General features: G+C 61.2%; 1 protein-coding gene, 1 long non-coding RNA gene and 1 other non-coding gene across 4 annotated transcripts; 2 read left to right on the plus strand and 1 right to left on the minus strand.

Moving 5' to 3' along the window:
- Positions 1 to 295: 295 nt before the first annotated feature.
- On the minus strand, positions 296 to 15,140 carry CCM2 (CCM2 scaffold protein). Its single transcript, XM_027724707.2, has 10 exons — positions 14,982 to 15,140; positions 9,636 to 9,809; positions 9,293 to 9,376; positions 8,772 to 8,955; positions 8,206 to 8,342; positions 7,322 to 7,457; positions 4,980 to 5,037; positions 3,843 to 3,981; positions 2,232 to 2,370; positions 296 to 1,270 (listed from the first exon to the last, which is right to left on the minus strand). The coding sequence occupies exons 1-10, from the start codon at positions 15,009 to 15,011 to the stop codon at positions 996 to 998; spliced, it is 1,356 nt and encodes a 451-aa protein (XP_027580508.1). The 5' UTR covers positions 15,012 to 15,140; the 3' UTR covers positions 296 to 995.
- Positions 15,141 to 15,580: 440 nt separating this feature from the next.
- LOC113989815 lies at positions 15,581 to 17,190 on the plus strand. 2 transcript variants are annotated; one of them, XR_003541410.2, is made up of 3 exons: positions 15,581 to 15,619; positions 16,032 to 16,238; positions 16,807 to 17,190. It is a non-coding gene; the product is annotated as an uncharacterized LOC113989815 (long non-coding RNA). The 2 variants fall into 2 exon arrangements; XR_003541411.2 differs by lacking the exon at positions 15,581 to 15,619 and adding an exon at positions 15,665 to 15,746.
- LOC113989821 lies at positions 15,811 to 15,939 on the plus strand. The gene has a single exon (XR_003541414.1). It is a non-coding gene; the product is annotated as a small nucleolar RNA SNORA9 (small nucleolar RNA).
- Positions 17,191 to 17,785: the final 595 nt, after the last annotated feature.

Genomic DNA, 17,785 nt, shown 5'->3' on the forward strand with positions numbered 1-17,785 from the left:
CCATCCCCCCCCCGGGCACCCGTGGAGGGGTCAGCACCCCTCTGGTGTGGCTGTGGGATTAACTGGGGGCCCCCCATCCCATATAGGGACCCCCCCTCAGGGTGGGACTGCCATCAGGGGGTGCAGATAGAAGGGGGGTCCTGGATCAGCTCTGGGGGTCCTGGGGTGCCCCAGCAGCCCCCCCTGAGCTCCTTCCCCCACCAGGCCCGCCGGGATGGGCAGGGGGGGATTGTGGGGAATCTGGGGGAGCCAGAACGTTCCGGAATGTTCCGACAGCAGGGCCGAGAGGGTGAAATGATTCACATTGTGGCAAAACTTCATTAGGGGGTCGGGGGGGAGTTATGGGGGACCTGCTGTGCAAACTGTAAACTGGGGAGGGAGCGGGTCCGGCCCCTCAGGAAGAGATCTGGATGCTCAAGAGCAGATCCATCCTCCGGGGAGATCCATCCCCTTGGAAGGAAACCTCGATGCTCAGAAGAGATCTGTCCCCAAAAACCCAAACCCCAAATCCAGCTCTGCCCCCAAATCCACACCGGAGCCGTTCCTGCCCCTGGAGCTGTTAATGAGGCCAGGAGAGTGAATCCATCCCGCTGGAGCCCCCGGGTCCTGCAGAAGGATCCACGTCCTGGGACCCTCCAAGGGCAGGTCTGTGTCCCCCCACCCGAGGGCACAGGTTGGTGTTCTTGGGTCCCTCCGAGGGCCACTCTGGGGTCCCCAGGGGCAGCTCCATGTTCCATGTCCCGGGGTACCCCCAGGGGCAGCTCCATGTCTCCCCTAAAGGCAGCTCCGTGTTCTCCTCAGGAGCAGCTCCACATCCTGGTGTCCCTCCAAGGGAGCTCCGTGTTCCCCCCAGGGGCAGGTCCATGTTCCACATCCCCCCACAAGGCACCTCTGTGTCCCGGTGTCCCTCCGAGGGCCGGGATCCCCCCGGGGGCAGCTCCGTGTTGCCCCTGGGAGCAGCTCCGTGTCCCGGCCCCGTGTGCAGCCCCGCTCCCTCAGGACGAGTCCCTGTCCAGGCTGCAGCCCAGCGCCTCGATGTCGCTGCTGATGTGGGAGATCATCCTGTCCCACTCGTCCTCCTCCGAGGGCACCGACTGCTCGTCGGAGCTGCCGGCGGCGCCGGTGCCGTTGGAGGCGGAGGCGGCGCCGAGGGAGCGGCGGTAGCGCCCGAAGCTGTCCGTGATGATCCCGCGCCCGTCCTTCACCCCGATGGTCTCCAGGAAGTTCTCGAAGTGCTGGCTGTCCTTCTCCGGGATGAAGGGACGCAGGCCTGGAGCCGGGAGAGAGCACGGACAGGGGCTGGAGTGCGGGACGCTCAGGGCAGGTACCCGTGGGGTTCTCACTGCACGGTGTTCCCGAGGCTCCTGAGCCTTCCGGGAGAGCCCGGGAGCCTCCCTGGGGGGACAGGGAGCTCCAGGGTCTCCCATTCACACCTGGGACTGCAGCCACCGCCCACGGAGGGCAAAATCCGGCCCAAGGGGGATTTTCCAAACTCCAAAGGATCTAATTCCTCACCTGACTCCTTGCTCGGCTTTGCTGAGCTTATGCCAATAATTTGTCCCATCAGGGACATCTGCCCCGTCCCCTCGGTGTCCCCAGGGGCCAGCAGGGCCCAGGTGAGACACACTGCTTCGATCCTGGGGGGATTTGAAATTCCTGCTCTGTTTTCCTTGGATATTAGAGGCCAGGAGGGAGGCCCTGGGTGTGGTCAGACAAACTGTTCCTATCCTGTCAGGATTTTAAACTCCTGGCCTGTTTTTCCTTGGATAGTAAAGGCCAGGTGAGAGGATCCAGGTGTTTAGGCCCAGGTTATTTAAATGTCCCAGGTCTGGAGGAAATTCCCAGGTTGGGAGGAGATTCCCTGGCCTGGAGATTTCCCAGGTCTGGGAGAGGTTCCCAGGTCTGGATTAAGTTCCCTGGTCTGGAGAAGGTTCCCTTGTTCTGGAGGAGGTTCCCAGGTCTGGGAGAGACTCCCAGGTTGGCAGGAGGTTCCCAGGTGTTCCACAGCCAGGAGAGAACAGGGAACAGCTCCAAGGCAGGGACTCAAACCAGGATAGGCTGGGACAGATGGCCCAGGAAGGAGGAATCTCCACAGGAGTGGTGGATTGAGACATTCCCCTCGTGCGGTGACCCCAAGGCCTCCCGTGCCCCGACCCTTTCCCCCCTCAGTCCCATCCCACTGCCGGTCCCTTAGCACCCAGTGCCCACCTCTGGAGCTCTCCTGCACTCACCCAGGAGCAGGAATTTCCTGCTGTCCCCGTAGAGCTGCTTGAGGTTGATGCAGAACTCGTGGATGGAGGCCCCGTTGCGGTACTCGTGCAGCAGCATGGCAAACTGCTGGATCTCCTGGGAGGACAGCTTGGTCCGGAGCTGGGGGACAGCACTCATGGCACCGGGGCTTGGGAACGGGGGGGAGGCTTGGGAATGGCACTGGCTGCAGCCAGGGACCCCCTCATCCCAATGGGAAAGCAGGGACAGGCTCTGGGTGTTGCTGGGGCTGGGACTTATGGATATGGATGACTTTGGACAGGGGGAAGGAGACAGAGTGGGGGATGCTCCTGTGGGAGATGGAGAGAGTCCAGAGGAGGCCCCGGAGCTGCTGCCAGGGCTGGAGCCCCTCTGCTCTGGAGCCAGGCTGGGAGAGCTGGGGGGGTTCCCCTGGAGAAGAGAAGGCTCCAGGGAGAGCTGAGAGCCCCTGGCAGGGCCTGAAGGGGCTCCAGGAGAGCTGGAGAGGGAGTGGGGACAAGGCATGGAGGGACAGGACACAGGGAATGGCTTCCCACTGGAAAAGTGGAGATTTAGATGGGATATTGGCAAGAAATGCTGAGGGTGGTGAGGGACTGAAGTGGATTTCTGAGACAAGCTGTGGCTGCCCCACCTCTGGAATTGTTCAAGGCCAGGTTGGACGGGGCTTGGAGAAACTTGGGAGGGTGGAAGGTGTCCCTGCCCACGGCACGGGGTGGGACTGGATGATCCGTAAGTTCCCTTCCCACCCAAACCACTCCAAGATTCCACGACACGAGCCCACAGTCAGGCCCTCCCGGCCCAGCCTGGCTGGGAAGGAGGAGGTCGAGCTGCTCCTACGCCCCATGTCCCTCCCTCTGAGGCCACAATCCGAGATCCCAGGAGCATCCCAGCACCCCAAGGGTCCCGGTCCCAAATCCCAGGAGCATCCCAGCACCCCAAGGGTCCCAGTCCCAAATCCCAGGATCATCCCAGTGCCCCGAGGGTCCCAGTCCCAAATCCCAGGATCATCCCAGCACCCCAAGGGTCCCGGTCCCAAATCCCAGGATCATCCCAGCCCCCCGAGGGTCCCGGTCCCAAATCCCAGGAGCATCCCAGGGCCCCGAGGGTCCCAGTCCCAAATCCCAGGAGCATCCCAGCACCTTGAGGGTCCCAGTCCCAAATCCCAGGATCATCCCAGCCCCCCGAGGGTCCCAGTCCCAAATCCCAGGATCATCCCAGCCCCGCGAGGGTCCCGGTCCCAAATCCCAGGATCATCCCAGGGCCCCGAGGGTCCCAGTCCCAAATCCCAGGAGCATCCCAGGGCCCCGAGGGTCCCAGTCCCAAATCCCAGGAGCATCCCAGGGCCCCGAGGGTCCCGGTCCCAAATCCCAGGATCATCCCAGCCCCCCGAGGGTCCCAGTCCCAAATCCCAGGAGCATCCCAGGGCCCCGAGGGTCCCAGTCCCAAATCCCAGGAGCATCCCAGGGCCCCGAGGGTCCCGGTCCCAAATCCCAGGATCATCCCAGCACCCCGAGGGTCCCGGTCCCAAATCCCAGGATCACCCCAGCCCCCCGAGGGTCCCGCTCCCCAGCCCCAGAGCCCGGGCAGGCCCCCACCGTCATCATGTAGTCCTGGAGCAGCTCGGTGGCCGTGGTGCTGAGCTCGCTCTCGCTGGCCGTGGTCACGTGCGGGGACGGGCGCGCCGAGAACGAGGACGGGGACGTGTCTCCTGCCTCCAGGGTGTCTGGGAAGGAACTGACACGGGACACGGGGAGTTCTCGGGAGCTCCTCGGGCACGGAGGGGCTGGAGGGGTGGGTGGGAATTTTGGGGCGGGCTGTGCAGGGCCAGGAGCCGGACTCTGATCCTTGGGGGTCCCTCCCAGCCCAGGATATTCCATGATTCTGGAACCTCCAGGTCCGAGGACCCCGTGGAGCCAAACATCGGTTTGGTGACCCCGTGACAACGGAGCCCCACCCAGGGAATTATCCCTCCAGGTGCTTCCTCGTTGGGAACAGCACAGGGAAAAATCCCCAAACTCCTCATTTCGGGGCTAAAGGTGCAAATTTCCAATAGTGTTCATAATTCCTCCATGTTAAACATTCCAAGAGCATCCCTCCATGTTGGATACTCCAAGAGCATCCCTCCATGTTGGATACTCCAAGAGCATCCCTCCATGTTGGATACTCCAAGAACATCCCTCCGTGTTGGATACTCCAAGAACATCCCTCCATGTTGGATACTCCAAGAACATCCCTCCATGTTGGATACTCCAAGAACATCCCTCCATGTTGGATACTCCAAGAGCATCCCTCCATGTTGGATACTCCAAGAGCATCCCTCCGTGTTGGATACTCCAAGAACATCCCTCAGCGTTGGACATTCCAAGAGCATCCCTCGATACTGGCTATTCCAAGGGCGCCCCCCCATGTTAACCAATGGATTGTGTGTTGGGATTTCATCCCACAAACGCTACAGAGGTCTCCAGCGATCCAGGAGAGAAAAGCTTCCCAAACGAAGGGGTTTTTTGGGAAAACCCTTCTCCCAGCTCCAGCAGGGCCGATCAGCCGCTGAGCCCGTGCTGTGCTGACACAGGGACTGCGGGCTGTGGACGTGACTTTCCCTGGAATGCTGAGGGCAGGACAAGCCGGGCCCGGACAGGATCTGTGCCAACACCCGGCGGGGCCGGGCTGAGCTCCCCACCGAGCCCACGGCAGTGGGTCCGGGGCTGATCCCGGCTCCAGGGCTCACTTACAAAGTGCTGGCATCCGCCTCCAAGGGCTCCTTCACGTCCACTTTGGTGGAAGAGTCATCTGGAAGGAGAGAAATTTGGGATACTGACAGAGGGATTGATTCCTGACAGAGTGAGTGATTCCTGACAGAGTGATTGATTCCTGACAGAGGGATTGATTCCTGACAGAGGGATTGATTCCTGACAGAGAGTGATTGATTCCTGACAGAGAGTGATTGATTCCTGACAGAGTGATTGATTCCTGACAGAGAGTGATTGATTCCTGACAGAGTGAGTGATTCCTGACAGAGTGAGTGATTCCTGACAGAGAGTGATTCCTGACCCAGAGTGATTGATTCCTGACACAGAGTGAGTGATTCCTGACAGAGAGTGATTCCTGACCCAGAGTGAGTGATTCCTGACAGAGGGATTGATTCCTGACAGAGTGATTGATTCCTGACAGAGGGATTGATTCCTGACAGAGTGATTGATTCCTGACAGAGAGGGATTGATTCCTGACAGAGGGATTGATTCCTGACAGAGTGATTGATTCCTGACACAGCGTGAGTGATTCCTGACACAGAGGGATTGATTCCTGACAGAGAGTGATTGATTCCTGACAGAGAGTGATTGATTCCTGACAGAGAGGGATTGATTCCTGACAGAGAGTGATTGATTCCTGACCCAGAGGGATTGATTCCTGACCCAGAGGGATTGATTCCTGACACAGAGGGATTGATTCCTGACAGAGTGATTGATTCCTGACACAGAGAGTGATTGATTCCTGACACAGAGAGTGATTGATTCCTGACACAGAGAGGGATTGATTCCTGACACAGAGAGGGATTGATTCCTGACAGAGAGAGTGATTGATTCCTGACAGAGTGATTGATTCCTGATGGAGAGAGTGATTGATTCCTGATGGAGAGAGTGATTGATTCCTGACCCAGAGTGATTGATTCCTGATGGAGAGAGTGATTGATTCCTGACAGAGAGTGATTGATTCCTGACAGAGAGTGATTGATTCCTGACAGAGGGATTGATTCCTGACACAGCATGGTTGATTCCTGACAGAGAGTGATTCCTGACAGAGAGTGATTCCTGACCCAGAGTGATTCCTGACTCTGCTGGAAGGGGACAGGCTGGGAATGAGTGACAGGATGAGAGGAAACAGCCTCAGGTTGTGCCACGGGAGGTTTAGGTTGGATCTTGGGAAAATTCCATCCTGGAAAGGGTTGCCCAGGCTGCCCAGGGCAGGGGTGCAGTCCCCACCCCTGGAGGGGTTTAACATCCACGTGGATGTGGCACTTGGGGATGTGTTGGTGGCGAGGGACGGGTGGGCTCGAGGGTCTCTGACACTTTTCCACCCTGAGTGTGGCTGTCCCTGGCCCCCTGAGGGGGTGGATGTGGGGGATGCTGGGAGCACCCCTGGGATAGGTGACACCCACCTCTGTGCAGGGACAGGGACAGGTGACACCCACCACAGGTGACACCCACTGCTGTGCAGGGACAGGGACAGGGGACAGGGACAGGTGAGAGGTGACACCCACCTCTGTGCAGGGACAGGTGACAGGGGACAGGGACAGGTGACACCCACCGCTGTGCAGGGACAGGGGACAGGGACAGGTGACACCCACCGCTGTGCAGGGACAGGGAGAGGTGACAGTGACACCCACCGCTGTGCAGGGAGAGGTGACAGGGACAGGGACAGGTGACAGGTGACAGGGACAGTGACACCCACCGCTGTGCAGGGACAGGGACAGGTGACAGGGACAGGGACAGGTGACACCCACTGCTGTGCAGGGACAGGGACAGGGACAGGTGACAGGGACAGGTGACACCCACCGCTGTGCAGGGACAGGTGACAGGGACAGGTGACACCCACCGCTGTGCAGGGACAGGGAGAGGTGACAGGGACAGGGACAGGTGACACCCACCGCTGTGCAGGGACAGGGACAGGTGACAGGGACAGGTGACACCCACTGCTGTGCAGGGACAGGTGACAGGGACAGGTGACAGGTGACACCCACTGCTGTGCAGGGACAGGGACAGGTGACAGGTGACAGGGACAGTGACACCCACCGCTGTGCAGGGACAGGGACAGGTGACAGGGACAGGGACAGTGACACCCACCGCTGTGCAGGGACAGGTGACAGGGACAGGGACAGGGACAGTGACACCCACCGCTGTGCAGGGACAGGGACAGGTGACAGGGACAGGGACAGGTGACAGGGACAGGGACAGGTGACACCCACCGCTGTGCAGGGACAGGGACAGGTGACAGGGACAGGGACAGTGACACCCACCGCTGTGCAGGGACAGGGACAGGTGACAGGGGACAGGGGACAGGTGACAGTGACACCCACCGCTGTGCAGGGACAGGTGCCGTGTCGGTGTGGAGGCCCCGTCGAAGATGGCGCGGTCCAGGAAGTCGATGGTGGACTCGGTGTACACGATCTGGAAGACCTGGCTGAGCAGGGAGCACAGCTCCTCGGCACCCACCTGGAACGAGCAGGGAGCTTGGAAAACCCCACGCCGGCCCTTCCCTTCGGCTCCGTGGGACAGGGGCGTCTCCCACGAGGACCTGAAGTCCGTCACCCTCCCGCGCTGCCAGAGGAACATCCCGACCCTCTCCCACCCGGGAACGGGGCTGGGATGCTCCAGCATCCACTCCTGAGCCCCCACATTCTGTGCCGAGGCTCCTCCGTGCAGCTCCCTGGGATTTTGGCTCATCACCTGCATCCCAGAGAGGTGGAGGTGGCCCAGGGAACGTCACAACTGGGAACACGGGGAGTGAAACTCCAGCCCAACCGGAGACTGGAGGGACTGAGAGCAGGATCTCTGGATCCAGACGCTGGATGAAACAAACTCCCAGGTCAGCACTGGAAAAACGCCCTGATCAGCAAAATCCCATTATGGGATTGTTGTCCTCAGGGATTTTCTGCTGCTGGAGGAGGCTCTGGGCAGCAGGAACCAAGGGAAACCATCCCTGGAGCCCCTCTTGTGTCCCTCTCCAGGTACCACCTTGTGCTCCAGCAATGCCCAACGACACCTGCGTCCCTAAAACCAGCCCTGTGTGTCCCACAAGGCAGGGAGGCAGGGAAGGATCCGGACACCCCACGGGCTGTGGCCGCTGTGGAGTTTGGGGCTCCACCCTCACACGGATCCAAGGGCCAGACATTGCCCAGCAATCCCACTGCAGCAATGGCCGGGTGCTGCCGGGGTTTCCCCGGCCAGGTGGGAGCTGTACCTTGTTCTCCGTGGCCAGGACCACCAGGCAGCAGCACTCCAGGGGCCCCCCCGCGCTCTCCGACAGCGACCCCGACGTCAGCGCCTTGGAGCCCTCGGCACACAGGCTCTGGCTCGGGGAGATCCCGGGATCCTGAGCTGGGGGGAGAGGAGGAGTGACGGAAAGGCGGGGCAGGGAGGGGACAGGAAGGAATCTTGGGGGGGGCAGAGCAGAAGGGGATGAAAAGCCTCAACTTTGCAGTTTGTTTTGACAGCTCTGGAGATCTCTGGCCGTTCCCACAGCTCAGAATTCCACCAGGGGAATTCCAGCCCCTAGGGCACTTACTCCTTTATCCCACAGCCTGTCTGGGGGGTTTGTAAGGTGATAAATCCCTGGCTCAGCCCTCCCCGCCCTGAGAGCACACGGGGACAGGCTCCCGGTGTCACAGGGAGCCCTGGAATGGCCTGGGTTGGAAAGGCCTTGAGGATCCCCCAGTCCCACCTGCAGCCACGGGCAGGGACACCCCGTGCCAGCTCAGTGCCACCGTCCCCCAGGGGGACACCCCCGGGAGCAGGGGCAGGGCTCACCTGTCTTGAGCACGACGAGGTGCGCGGAGTCGTCGCGGACGTAGGACACGGCGGCGATGTCGTGGATGGGCACGCGCAGGATCAGGTCCTCCCCGTCCCGCCACACCAGCTTCACGTTGTAGGCAGACAGGCTGAGCACGGCGTCGTGCTCTGCGCTCAGCTGGCCCGGCAGCTGGTGGGCCCTCTGGGGCACAGGGATGGGCACGGCTTCAGCCACGGAGCGCTTGGGGATCGTCCGGCTCCGTGCCACGGGCAGGGACGCCTCCCACTAGCCCAGCTCGCTCCAGCCTGGCCTTGGACACTTCCAGGGATGGGGCAGCCACAGCTTCTCTGGGAAACCCATTCCAGTCCCTCACTGCCCTCCCAGGGGTGTTTCGCCATTCCCTCCCACCTTTGAACCTTTCCCTCCCATCCACAGGACACCAGGATGGAGGACACCGGCTGGACAAACCCCAGCACCATGGAAGCTCCGTGACCCTGGATTTTCCCCGCTGGGATCCCTGGAACAGGTGACCCCTCACCTTGGCGTTGTCGATGAGGTGCAGGATCTCCGTGCGGCTGGAGGGGTTCAGGTATCCCGGGACGGAGGTGAGCTGGCCTAAATACTGGGAAAGAAGAGCCAAACCGTTACCACAGCCTTGGAATGAGTCCAGAAGAGCCATGGAGATGCTCCAAGGAAAACCTGCAGACAGGTGAGAGCTGGGAATGTCCCCCTGCAGAAGGGAAGGTTCCAGGGAGACCTCAGAGCCCCTTCCAGTGCCTAAAGGGGCTCCAGGAGAGCTGGAGAGGGACTGGGGACAAGGGATGGAGGGTCAGGACATGGGGATATCGGGAAGGGATTCCCAGCGAGCAGGGGAGCGTTACCTTGACTTCCTTCTCGATGTAGTCGTGCAGCAGCAGGTCGGGCTCCACGCGCTCGGGCAGCGGCACCACCACCGTGTGCAGCGGCCGCCGCTCCGTCACCTTCTCCTGGGCCTTCTTATCCCGGCCCTTCTCGCCCTTCAGGAACACCCGCTTGAACGGAGACACGATCCCAGGCTGGGGAGGGAAGGGGACACCGGGCTGAGGGGGGCAGGGGCTGTGGCACCGAAACTCGGGGCCCTTGCCCAGCCCTCCTCAACCCCCCCCGCCGCTCCAACATCCTGCTGCTCCGCGCTTGGAGCTACAGATCTGCGGCTTTCCACTGGAAAGCGTTTCCCTAGGACGTGTCCCAAGTGCTGAACGCTTCCAAAATGCGGTGCTTTTCCCCCAAGGTCACCATGTTCAACCTCCCAGGCGAGGGGAACACAAGTACGTTCCAGGTAAAGAGCAGGTTCCTCCGTGGTTCTGTACCTTCTGCCGTGGAGACTCACCAAGGAATGCCCAAGGGACAGGCAGGAATGTTCCAAGGAGACCCAAAATAATGAGAAAATGATCCAGAAAGCGAATTTCTCTGGGAGAAACGGCTCTTGGTGGTTCCTGAAGTGCCAGGTTTGGAAAACCGTTGGAGCCAACAGGTGGGCTCCTGGCTGAGAGGGAGCACCTTTGGCATCGGCACGGGAATTCCGAGCGGATCCCACCGAGCTCCACGCTGGATAAACGACTGGGACCATCCCCAAACTGCTCCAATTCCAGGGTTATCAGGTGAAGTGGATGTTTGGAGCAGGAAGATCCATGGCTGGACCTGGGAGCTCCTTGGCAACATGGCCCCATTCCCAGGCAGCCTCTGCTTCCCACCCCTCAGGACAGTCACATCCCAGCTTTCCTGATCCCCATAGCCAAGAGAAAGGAATGTGGGATCTGCAGGGGCAGAGAAGGCGCTTCCAAAGGTGAATTAATTAAATCTAAACCAACGAAAAGCTCCCGGGAGAATGGGAATGATCAGCCACAAGGACACTGGGGACAGCACGGCCTGGAAAAACATCCCTTGGATCAGGGAGATAAAAATAAAGGGATTCTACAGGACAAAAGGGAAGACAACAACTCCACAGCCCCTGCCTCAGGAGCAGCAGTGTGGATTTTTGGGAAGCACCCAGGAGAAGGACTCCATGATCCTTGATCGGGATATTCCATGATTCTGTGACTCCATAACCCTGCCCAGGGGTTGGGACTCCACAGAGAAGGAAATCCTGGATTCAACAGGTTCTGTTTGCCAAAAGCAGAGGTTTGGGGACGCTCCAACTCCAGGGTGCCCCATCCCAAATCTTGGCTGCCGATGCCCAAGGATCTAATTCCACAGGAACCTTTTAGGAATGCAAAGCAGAGCGACGCAGGAATCCCCGGCTGGAATCAGGACCCAGACACCTCCCCTTTCCCCAGCTGGCTCCAGATCCACCCAATCCATAAACCCCCTTTTCCCTCAGGGATGTGCTGTCTCCATGGGGCTGGGGTGACCCCGAGCCCCCCAGGCTCTCCGGGGAGAGGATCTGGGGATCCCCATTCCGAGGCAGAGGCACCTCCCGCGGTGACGCAGCTCTGAAACAGCTTCTGCTTTTGGGGCTCCCGAGCCCGGCACCCACCTCGTCCTCCATGGAACTCCCCGGGAGATGGGCCAGAACCGTGCTGGGGGAGCCAGGGGGGCTCTGGGGGGAAAGGGGGAGCTGCTCCCCTGGCTTTGGGGGAGCCAGGGCCGCAATGGAGGAGCTCAGGGCCAGGAAGTGCCACGGCCACAGCTTCCTCCCTCCCACGTGACAGGTCGAGCTGGGGGTGGAACTGGTGATGGGGCTGTGGCACGAGCCCATTCCCACCTCCCACCCCGCCTCCTGCACCCCTAAATCCCTGGGAACACCCCAAATCCTTGGTGCTTTGCTGCTGGGAAATCCCCCCATCCCACGGGAGGCTGAGCCCTGGTTTCTCCTCAGAGTTCAGAGCTGGTTTGTCTCCAGCACCTGGGTAGAGACCAGTGGTTGGCCTTGATGATGCCACAGGCTCTTCCAACCTTAATGATCCCATGATCCACTGAGTCCATGGGAGGGAAAGCTTTTTCCTGCCCAGAGACGCCGTGGCTGCCCCATCCCTGGAGGTGTCCAAGGCCAGGGTGGATGGGGCTTGGAGCAACCTGGGCTAGTGGGAGGTGGGCAAGGGGTGGAACTGGGTGAGCCTTAAGGTCCTTCCAACCCAAACTGTTCCATCATTCCATGATTCCATTTTGAGTTTCAGGTTTCACATTTGGAAAGCAAAGCTGGGAATGAGGCTACAGCTCCCTGAGGAAGGAGGTTGGTTGGAGAAGCAGCAGCCCAAGACCTGGTGGCTGGTTTGGGGAGGATGGGGCCATCCTGGGAATGGGAGCCAGGAGTCATTCCCATGGGAGCTGCTGGAGAGAGTCCAGAGAAGGCCATGGAGCTGCTGCCAGGGCTGGAGCACCTTTCTCATGGAGCCAGGCTGGGAGAGCTGGGGGGGTTCCCCTGGAGAAGAGAAGGCTCCAGGGAGAGCTGAGAGCCCCTGGCAGGGCCTGAAGGGGCTCCAGGAGAGCTGGAGAGGGACTGGGGACAAGGGATGGAGGGACAGCACACAGGGAATGGCTTCAAGCTGAAGGAGGGTTGATTTTAACTGGATATTGGGCAGGAATTCCTGGCTGGGAGGGTGGGGAGGCCCTGGCCCAGGTTGCCCAGAGAAGCTGTGGCTGCCCCTGGATCCCTGGAAGTGTCCAAGGCCAGGCTGGATGGTTCTTGGAGCAACCTGGGCCAGTGGAAGTTTATCTGTTACCCCGTTCCCCATCTCCCAGTAAGCACAGGCAGCTGTTTGCTCCCCCAGCAGCCACAGCACAGACACTCCAAAATCCACTTTATTGGCCCCCCAACGCCCCAAGGAGCAGAGGGGCTCCAGCCCCAGGAGCATCTCCAGCAGCTCCACGTCCTCCTGCTGCTGTTCCCAGGGCTGGGGCAGCTCTGCAGGGGGGGCTCAGCTGAGACAGGGGCAGAGGGGCAGAATCCCCCCTGCCCTGCTGAGGGATCAGCCCAGGGCATGGGGCTGGATCCATCCAGGGCGTTCCCAAGCTGGAAAAGTCAGGAATTTCATGCTAACAGAGAACTCCTTCAGGGACATCGTGCAAGCTCCGGATCACCTGCAGCCGTCGGACGGATTCCGGAGTCAGACCAGCAGGAAAATCCTCCTGACAGGCAAATCATTCCCAGAAAATCCACCTCCACCCTCTCCTCTTCCCAGGAATAACCAGGCTGGGAACATCCCTCCTCCCCTGGGGCTCCAGGTGTGACCCCACCCGCTCCCAGCCCCGGGCAGGCTCCCACGGCCCCGCGGGAATTCCGGATGGGAAATGGGAGTTTATCCCAAACCTGCCCAGGGAACAGCTCAGTCCTGCTGGGATAACCACCAGTGAGATCCTGGGAACACCAGCTCCTGGCAGGAGTTCCAGGCCCCCAGTTTAAACCAGTTCAGGCTTTACCCAAAGCTGAGCTGGGACTTTCCTGCTCATCCCAAACCTGCCCCGCCATCCCTTTGGATCAGCACTTGAGGAGCTCAGTGCCCTCACTTCAGCCCAGAACGCTGCTGGAATGATCCACAGGGTGGAAAAAAACAGGGAGAAGAGTTTTCCCTGCAGCTGGAACAGCAGCTGGACACAGGGATGGACCCCCCCGACTCCACAGCTGAATGATCCGGGTTTAATGGTGATCCACCCCCAAAACCATGGAAAACTGGCTCCAAGGAAGCTCCATAAGCCCAGGAATCAGCCCAGGAGATGCCACAGCTCTGGAGGGGCTCAGGGAGCTCACAATCCATCGGGATCAGGACAGGAACAGACAGGTCTGAGATTACCGGTGCAGGAGGGACTGGAAAATGTGGGATCAGCCGTGGGAATCCTCCTCATCCACTGGGATCACCCACAAGGCAGGAGGGAAACAGACTGGGGCAGCCAGGTCTGGACAGAAGGGACTGGAAAATGTGGGATCAGGCCTGGGAAGGAGCTGTGAGGAGGATTTAGGGATCAGAAGGAGGACAGGTGGGATCATCCAGGGGGGATGGAGAGCGGTGGGGGGATCAGCTGAACATGTCCAAGCACTTAAGAGGAGGATCCAGACTCCACACTGGGACATCCCAAGGAAGAGGTGGGACCCCCACCGGGTCACCCCACACCACCTGAAGCCTTGGGAGCCAAGTCCTTCCCAAAGGCAGGAGCATCCCATCTCCAGGAGGGGAATTCCTCCCCCTGCGGCACCAGGTGACACCGGGGGGGTTGAATTCCCAGGTCTGGCTCCATGGGAAGCCTGGATGGCAATGCCCCAAGAAATCCATCCCTTTTCCCTCGCTCTGGGAATGTTTTGCTCAGTCCCAGGCAGAGGCTCAGCGGGAACCTGCTGCCCCTTCCCTGGGAGTGCAGGCCCCCCCAAAATATCTGATTTCTCCCCAAAATTACGGGATCAAAGCCCCCCCTGCTCCAGGATTGTGGAGCAGCTCTGGCTGAACTTCCCCCGCAGGACCCAGAAATGGGCTGAAATGAGGGAAATTAGGGCAAGGTGGGAACAGGGGCAGCTGCTGAGACCCAGAGACACGAGGAAGTAGAAATGTATAAAGGTATAAATGAACCGGTATAGAAATGAGATTAATTCACGTAAAGAGTTGTTTTAAGTAAGTTAACAAACCCATAAATTAAGAGCTTCATAAATAATAACGCCATCAATTAATGATCTTCTCAACACCTCCATTCACATCGGGAGGAGGATTTTTTTTTTTTGAGGGGGCGGGATCCGGGCAAACCCTCGGGAAGGGGGATCCGGGCAACCCCCGGGAAGGGGGATCCGGGCAAACCCCCGGGAAGGGGGATCCGGGCAAACCCCCGGGAAGGGGGATCCGGGCAAACCCCCGGGAAGGGGGATCCGGGCAAACCCCCGGGAAGGGGGATCCGGGCAACCCCCGGGAAGGGGGATCCGGGCCGGGGGTCCCGCAGGTCCCACGCCCGCGTTCGGAAGCGCCCCGCGCCGGGGCTGAGCGACCCCCGGAGGGGCCCCGCGGTGCCGCCGCTCTCACCTTCTTGCCCTTCTTGCCCTCCTCCTCCACCCCCGGGAAGGGGGATCCGGGCAAACCCCCGGGAAGGGGGATCCGGGCAAACCCCCGGGAAGGGGGATCCGGGCAAACCCCCGGGAAGGGGGATCCGGGCAACCCCCGGGAAGGGGGATCCGGGCCGGGGGTCCCGCAGGTCCCACGCCCGCGTTCGGAAGCGCCCCGCGCCGGGGCTGAGCGACCCCCGGAGGGGCCCCGCGGTGCCGCCGCTCTCACCTTCTTGCCCTTCTTGCCCTCCTCCTCCATGGCTCCGGCGGCGGCCCGGGCCCCCCCCGGGGCATCCCGGCCTGGCTGCGCGGCGGGGCCTCAGTGCGCGGCGGCGGCGGTGGCAGCCATGGCCCGCCCGGGTCCCGCTCCAGCCCCGCTTCCCGCTCCCGATCCCGGCCCCGCTCCCGGCCCCGGCGCCGCCTCAGCGCCCGCGGCTCGGCCCCGCCGCCATCTTGGGCGGCGCCTTCCCGTGACGTCATCGGCCCGCCGCCAGGGGGAGAGGGCCGCCATGCGCACGCGCCGATCCTCCAGCGCTCCGAGCCACGCCCACCCACGCCCAAGCCACGCCCCTCTATTGAAGAACAGCTCAATGGCCACGCCCATGACGGCGAGGCCTCGCCCTCCAAATAGCCACGCCCCCGGTTGATCGACCGTCGTATTGGCCACGCCCACCACACAGACACCGCGCCCCATTGGAACCCCGCCCCCAGTTGCGATGCCGAATTTGTAGTCACGCCCACCGCTCTCAGGTCCCGCCCCCTTGTGACCACGCCCACCTACTGCTGCCAGGTGGCGCCGCCGCGCGTCGCGTCGCGGTGACGTCAGAGCCGGCGCGCGCGTTGTCTCGGCCATGGCGGCGGCGGGAGGTGAGGGGAGACCGGCCTGGGCCACCCGGCGACATCCGCCCGCATCCGCGCCCCGGGAGCACCGAGGGCTCCCTGGGGCGGCCCCCGCGGCGCGCGGCGCCTCCCCCGCACCGGGCCGTGAGGGGCGGTAGGCGCGGTACACGCTCGGAAGGGCGGCGGGGGGATCCGACGGGCTCGGGAGCGGTTTCCCGCCGCAGGCTCCAGCATGGCGGGGCCTGGCGTGGCCCCCGCCATTCCTGCAGCGCTGCTAGAGTATCCCGGGGCCGTTTGAGGCCTCTCCCGGCGCTTCCCGGGGGCGGTTATGGAACCCCCGGACACCCCCAGGGCCCGGGAGGGATCTGGGGGGGGACACCGGGGGAGCCCTGGAACGCCCATACAGGGCCGGGGACATTCCTACCCTTTCCCATTCCAGGCTCCCGCTCTGGGGATCCAGCCCCGTTGAGGAAGCCATCGGGAAGGAGGAGGTGGATTCAGAGGACCTATCACCGAAACTGGCATTCTTGTGGTTAATTAATGCTACCTAATTAACGCCACCGAGGGCTCAGCCTCTCCTGTGGGGGGGACCCGGGACCCAGCCCTCCCTCCCAGCGGGATTTCTCCGGAGTCACCACGTGGCCAGGTGAGCTGTTGTTGCTCTGCCCCATCCTGGTAATTCCCTCATTCCCTGGAATTACCTCTGCCAGCCCCGCCCAGGGAGTCCCCGGGGCTGGGATCCCACGGGAATGCTTGGGGGGGGGATTGGCTACTGGGACCCTCCCGGTGACCCCATGGGCTGTGGGGCTGCGTTCCCAGGCTGTCCTCGTGTCACCCCTTGCTCCGGCCGTGCCTTCCTAGAGCTTCCCATGGTTCTGGAGAGCCTGGGATTGGCCGTGTCCGGGATCCCACAGCCCCTCCCGCCGCAGGCTCCAGCGTGGGGGGGCCTGGCGTGGCCTCTGCCATTCCTGCAGTGCTGCCAGAGTACACTGGGAATGTTTGAGGCCTCTCCCGGCGCTTCCCGGGAGTGGTCATGGAACCCCCGGACACCCCTGATCCAGGGGGGTAGGAGGGGAACCCCTGGAACCCCCAGGCAGGGCCAGTGACCTTCCTGCTCTTTGCCATTCCAGGCTCCTCTGTTCCAGGGGGATAGGAGGGGAACCCTTGGAACCCTCAGGCAGGGCCAGTGACCTTCCTGCCCTTTGCCATTCCAGGCTCCTGCTCCAGCGATCCAGAGGGATTTAGGAAGGCCCAGGAAGTGGGTGCAGTGCTTCTGTCACCGTAATTAACCCAGCTGTAGTTAATTAAAGCTGGAATCCCCCAGGAATGCTGATCTGGGACACTTCCCATCCCCAGGGGGTCCATCTGGTGTCACCCCCTGTCCAGGGGAGGGTTGTCACCTTGTCACCTGCACCAGGCTTGGGCAGCTCATCCCACCCTCCCCGTGCCAGCGCCCTCGTCCCACAGGGATTTATCCTGCAGACGTGGATGGAAGGAGCAGCTGGGGCAACGTGGCACTTTCCCAGTGGGAGAACGTGGATCCAGCTGCACCAGAACCAGGGAATTAAACGTGAAACCATGATTTTTCCAATTTACAATTGAGAGCCTTTGTCTCCTTCTGTTTTAGGTAAAAATGGGATAAAATGGGACTGGAGGGAGGGGCTCCAGGTGCTGGAGTGGGGATTCCCAGGGAGCAGGGACCCTCCCTGTGTCCCCATGTCCCTGACAGGCCTAGGGTCACCTGGACTCACTGTCTCTGTGTCCCAGGTCCTGATGTCCCTACAGCCCAGTGTCCCAGTATCCCTGGATCCTGATGTCCCCAGGGCCCTGTGCCCACATCCTGGTGTCCCCATGCCTGAAAAGCCGGGACAAGTGGGCTGGGAAAACTGGGTGGGGAGTGGGTTTTTCCAGCTGGAAGAAGATGGCTCCAGTCCCTCTGGGATCTGGGAAGTTCTCGAGGGGCTGCTCCTGTGCCAGAGCTCATCAAATCCTTCAATTAATGAATGGAATAATTCAATTAATGGGCCAAGTGATTCAGTTAATGGGGCAGATAAATTAATGGGTCAATTAATTAACGGATCGAATAATTCAATTAACGAGTTCAATAAATGAATGGAATGTTGTAGGGTAAAAACTCAGTTTTTGTGATTGTTCCACATTGTCGGAAAAGGCCTGGGGAGAGGATGGGGCATC

The sequence above is a fragment of the Pipra filicauda genome, unplaced genomic scaffold (assembly GCF_003945595.2).
Source record: "Pipra filicauda isolate LSUMZ 115617 unplaced genomic scaffold, ASM394559v2 scaffold556_size476704_pilon, whole genome shotgun sequence".
In the NCBI taxonomy this organism is placed as follows: domain Eukaryota; kingdom Metazoa; phylum Chordata; class Aves; order Passeriformes; family Pipridae; genus Pipra; species Pipra filicauda.

Bases quoted from the DNA above. Each gene is read 5' to 3' on its own strand.
- CCM2 (XM_027724707.2), bottom strand. From the start codon at position 15,011: ATGGAGGAGGAGGGCAAGAAGGGCAAGAAG. The intron at 9,377-9,635 runs GTAACGCTCCCC...CTTCTTTCCCAG, and splicing joins ACATCGAGAAGGAAGTCAAG to TATTTAGGCCAGCTCACCTC. The intron at 2,371-3,842 runs GTGGGGGCCTGC...GCTGTCCCCCAG, and splicing joins TCCAGGACTACATGATGACG to CTCCGGACCAAGCTGTCCTC.